Raw genomic sequence first — 5261 nt, 5'->3', positions numbered from 1 at the left:
ATTCCTCAAACGCCGAAGGTACACGGACCCTTTCCTAGACGATGCACGGGGTCCGTGTATTATTTTTCTTCCAAATCTCTTTTGCTTCGAACATGCACGGACCCTCTTCCAAAGCATGCACAGGGTCCGTGCCTTTTCCTTTCTTCAATTCTCTTGGCGTCTTAATATTTTTCCGTGTTCTCCGGCCAAGTTTCAACGTGGCATTGAATGGTTTGACTTTTTCTTCAATATTTAGCTCTTCTCAAATCTTAGTCAAACCTACAAACATAGAAAATATGACGATTTATGCACAAAACTCGGAATATAAATGCCAAATAAGCACGAATACGACAAAATAAAGTGTCAAATAAGCTATAAAATTCGTGCTTATCAAATCCCGCACACTTAGCTTTTGTTCGTCTTCGAACAAATCAGAAAAAATTAGAGATGAGAAATATCGCACAAAGTAGTACAATCAAAACCTTTCAATCTACCAAATCTTGTCACACCCAATCAAAAGCTCATACGTCGAAAATCACAAGCCTCGCTTTCATCACAATTCAAAACTCGAACACTACCCAGTAAAGATCAACAGAATGAGACGTGTGTAGTGTGAGTGTCAGAACCTATACTCCTCAAAAGTTATTCGGTTCAAGGATCTCTCATGTTTATTCACCAATCAATATTTTTTTTTTTTTCGCCCCATATGCTTATCTTTCATATCCCTTTCTACTAAATGTGGAACAATCATGACTCGGTCAATAGGTCTTTTAAGCTTATAACGTTAGGCCACGGTTCACGGCTACAATAAAGGATAGAAAAACAAAATTGAGAGACAACAAACAAATTGTTATTTAGCGCAATTAAAAAGCTCCATTCCCATCAATTATTGAATTTCATCACCTTCTTTTACTTCTTCAATGCAACCCCTTCTTCTTCTTTTTCCTCTATTTTTTTTTCTTTTCAATACCCCTTCAATTTTTCTGGTACTCTTCTTTTTTCTCTTTTTAATCATTTTTTTTCTTTTTTTCCGCAATTCAACCATTTCTTTCATTCAAAAATAATTCACCAACTCCTTCAAATATTTTTTTCTGTGAATACTTGGAGTTTTTGTATATTTAAAAGCGCCAAAAGGGTATGTTTCTCTCAAAACGTAGGTAGGAAAAATAGTGTATAGGATAAAAATTAGGTGGTCAATGTAGGATAGAAAGAATGACGAATGGGGTCTAATTGTGTGCCATTGGCACACACCATTCGATTTTTATCAGGCTCAATGGGGTTACTAGGGATAAAAGTGATGCATCAGGTAGGCTCGAAAGGCACAAACGGTCCAAAGATCGTCTAAATCATCCCTAAGTCATAATCATTCAAATTTTCGCTTCGAGGACTAATCAGACAAGTTCTAGGGATAAAAACTGCTTCAAAAACTCTCCAATTTTTTTTTTCATGAGATCACCTCTTACCAATTCACAATTAACTTGCATAAGTCTGACAAAAGTGCATTTAGGGTGTCTCATAAAGTCAATGCAAAACTAGTTCATATCAAAGTCTCTCCTTGCAACTGCAGCTAATCTCATTCAGTTCTAGGCACAAAACAATTTTTCAGGCGATCAAAAATCTAGCAAACTAATTGGTATGTCATGTACCACAAGTGCTCATCTCATTTTATTTTGAAAAATTTTGCTAAGTGATGCTAAGTGATGTGAAACATAGTGTAATGAACGACCTACCCCCACACTTAGAATGCGACACTGTCCTCAGTGTTAAGCTAATAAAACATAAAGCAAGAAAAATAGTAATACCAAAAACACTTCCCTGAAAAATGTCGTTGGCCATGTAACACAAGGGGCAGGTGACAGCCTGAATGATAAGACGCCCAACAATACGCGCGCTCTCTCCTCCTCAATCATCGATTTACTCAGATTCAGTGAAAATCTGCACCCACAAAAATTCACCGAGATTAACTAAAGAAGAACTAAAAATAAATTAAACAATAAAAACAAAACAAAATGAAATAAAATAAAAAAAATAAAAAAACAAAAGGAAAAGAAACTGAGTTGCCTCCCAGCAAGCGCTAAATTTATAGTCTATAGCCCGACTGTGCTTCCCTTTCAATTTTAAGGTGGATCATTTGATGTCGTGGATCTATATCCTTCGTCACCACGATTTCTGCCTATGCTGTCATCCACCATCACTATGGGTCCAAGTCCTTTTATATCATCAATGCTCCACCCCATTGTGCGGATATAATCGCGTAAGAGCCTAGCAAGCTTTGATTCTTCCCTACCTGCCAAATAAGATGACACAATTACAGGTATACTTGAATCTTCCAACGTCACATATTTCAAATAAGAGGGCAAAGATTTATATTCAAGTCCAGGAGGCTCTTCGACAGAAAATTTTGGATTTTGCGAGATTGCAGTTAATTCTTTCGTCTTCAAAGAGGACAATTTCACTTCATTTCGTACCTCAACATTGCTACCTACACATATACCATGAGCATCAATATTCAGACAAAAATCATTGACTTTAGGATAAGAGGAATCACTTTTAAACATATTAAACACCACTTGCTTCTCATTCAACCGAAGTATTAATTCCCCCTTCTGAACATCAATTAATGCTCTACTGGTTGCCAAGAATGGACGTCTTAATATCAAAGGAGTTTCACGATCATCATCAATATCAAGTACCACAAAGTCCACAGGAAAGATAAATTCATCAACTTTAAGCAAAACATTCTCCACTATTCCCTTAGGATGTTTAATTGATCTATCAGCAAGCTTGAGGGACATAGTGGTAGGTTCCGTTATTCCTATACCCAATTTTTTTGCAAGTGAATATGACATTAAATTGATACTAGCACCTAGATCACATAAAGTCTTATCAAATGGCATACTACCGATAGCACAAGGTATAGAAAAACTCCCTGGATCTTGAAGTTTTGGTGGGAGTTTGTTTAGAAGTACTGCCGAACATTCCTCATTCAAATTCACGGTACCCAAATTGGTCAGCTTCCTCTTATTTGCTAGAATTTCTTTCAAGAACTTAGCATAACTCGGTATTTGAGCTAGGGCATCTGCAAAAGGGATGTTAACATGGAGTTTCTTGAAAATTTCAAGAAATTTTTTAAATTGATGATCAAAATTTAATTGTCTAGCTCTTTGGGGAAAAGGAAGACTAGAAATATACATTAGAATTTAAGTCATCTTCCTTACCTTTCTTACCTTTGCATGGAGAAAGAATGACTTGTTCTGGTGTGTGCTCTACCTTGACTTCTATCTCCTCTGTCTTGACTGTCATAGCTTGTTGCACAAAGATGACATTCACTTCCTTAGGATTCTTCACTGTGTCACTAGGTAGTGAGCCTGGAGCCCGGGAAGATAATTGGTTCGCCAATTGTTCCAACTGAGTTTCAACCCTTTGCATCATGGCATCATGGTTCTGCCATCTCATCTCGTTTCCAGCTATGTATTTTGCAAGCATATCTTCAAGATTTGACTTGTTCTCAGATGTGTTGAAACCCGGCGGCATAGAAGGTCCAGCATCTTGTGGAGGTCTAACTGTTTGCTGCGGAGGCCTTTGCTGTGCAGGCTGCTGAGGTAGATTAAAACATTGAGGCTCGACAGAATTTTCAGCCTGTTTCCACCCAAAATTTGGGTGACTTCTCCAACCCTGATTGTATGAGAAACTGTACTGATTAAACTGTTGTCGCCCTTGGCTCCCCACATAATTCACCGAATCTCCTTCAAAAACTGGCGGTCCTTCAAAAAATGAATCTGGCATGTATGGAATGCCACTCGCTGATCCTTCAACTGCCGCAGTGCTTCCCATGACTTGATTCACCTGCTTTGATGGTGCAGATTTATTCACTTGCAGTTGAGATACTTGATGAGTCAGTCCATCAAGTTTTGCTGTAATTGCTGTCAGAGCATCCATCTCCAGAAATCCAACTTTTTTTTCCCTCCTGCTGTCTTGCCAACTAACATTGCTTTCATCCATATTCGAAATGATTTCAAGTGCTGCTGCAGGAGTTTTTCTATATAGGCTGCCATTGGCAGCTGCATCAAGCATGGAACGCACAGATGAATCAACCCCGTAGTAGAAAGTCTCTACTTGTTGGCCTATGGAGAGATCGTGTACTGGACATACTCTCAACATCTTTTTAAATCTCGACCATGCGGCATTCAGTGATTCTACATCTTTCTGCCTAAACGACATAATTGCATTCCGAAGCTGTGTAACTTTGGTGGGTGGAAAATACTTATGCATGAAAACTTCAACCAAACCATCTCAAGTAGTAATTGATCCCTCTGGCAAGTCTCGCAGCCATTCTATCGCTTCTTCTTGTAGAGAAAACGGAAAGAGCCTCAATCGAACAGCATCAGCAGTCACTCCATTAACTTTGAAGGTGTCACAGATTGACAAGAATTGCTCCAGATGAGCATTCGGATCCTCAGAAGGCGTGCCTCCAAATCTGACTTGCATCTGAATCATCTGGATGATGGCTGGTTTAAGTTCAAAAGTATTCGCCTGAACTACAGGGCGAACAATGATGGATCCATATCCTCCAACTAACGGCCGATGAAGGTCCATCAGAGTGCGGTTGTTCTCTTCCTCAGCCATATTTTCTAACTCCTCTTCAGATTCAAAATTAATGGCTAAGTTATGTTGTTTTCGTTCTCTACGTATACGACGAAGAGTGCTTTCAATCTCCAAATCAAGCGGTATGAGGTATTCAGAATCTCGAGCACGGCTCATATAACATGAGATATACTCCTGAAAAAAATTTAAAGTGCACAAATCAACCACTTGAATAACAATTAAACAACGTAAAATAAAAACCTAGTCTCAACTAAATAATCAATCCTAATAGTAAACAAATAGTCCCCGGCAACGGCGCCAAAAACTTGACCGATTATTTCGGTATTAAAAATAATTACTGGCAAGTGTACCAGGTCAAGTTATAATATAATTGGACAGAGTCCAAGTCGATCCCACAGAAACTAATGTTTAAACACTAAGAAATAGATTATTAAATTTAATCTAGGCTAATAAAAATGAAGGATTTTTCTGAATTATAAAACTAAAAAAAATAAACTAAATTATTATAAAGCAAAAACTTAAATTAAATAAAAAGAGCAGAAAAGCTTTAAGACTGATTCAAATTTTAGGAAAACGACCAGGAACACACAACGGTACCAGACATCGATAATTGCCACGGATTGGATTTAATCAAATCAAATTCATTCAAATTCACGACGAAATTCCCTATGATAATT

At 37.8% G+C, this 5261-nt stretch overlaps 1 protein-coding gene across 1 annotated transcript; it reads right to left on the bottom strand.

Moving 5' to 3' along the window:
• Positions 1-2096: 2096 nt before the first annotated feature.
• On the bottom strand, positions 2097-4200 carry LOC140860790 (uncharacterized). The gene is made up of 2 exons (XM_073263796.1): positions 3207-4200; positions 2097-3058 (listed from the first exon to the last, which is right to left on the bottom strand). The coding sequence occupies exons 1-2, from the start codon at positions 4198-4200 to the stop codon at positions 2097-2099; spliced, it is 1956 nt and encodes a 651-aa protein (XP_073119897.1).
• Positions 4201-5261: the final 1061 nt, after the last annotated feature.

Source organism: Henckelia pumila, chromosome 4, assembly GCF_033568475.1.
Source record: "Henckelia pumila isolate YLH828 chromosome 4, ASM3356847v2, whole genome shotgun sequence".
NCBI lineage: Eukaryota > Viridiplantae > Streptophyta > Magnoliopsida > Lamiales > Gesneriaceae > Henckelia > Henckelia pumila.
Note: the sequence above shows the minus strand (reverse complement) of the source record. Positions and strands in the feature narration are given on the sequence as shown.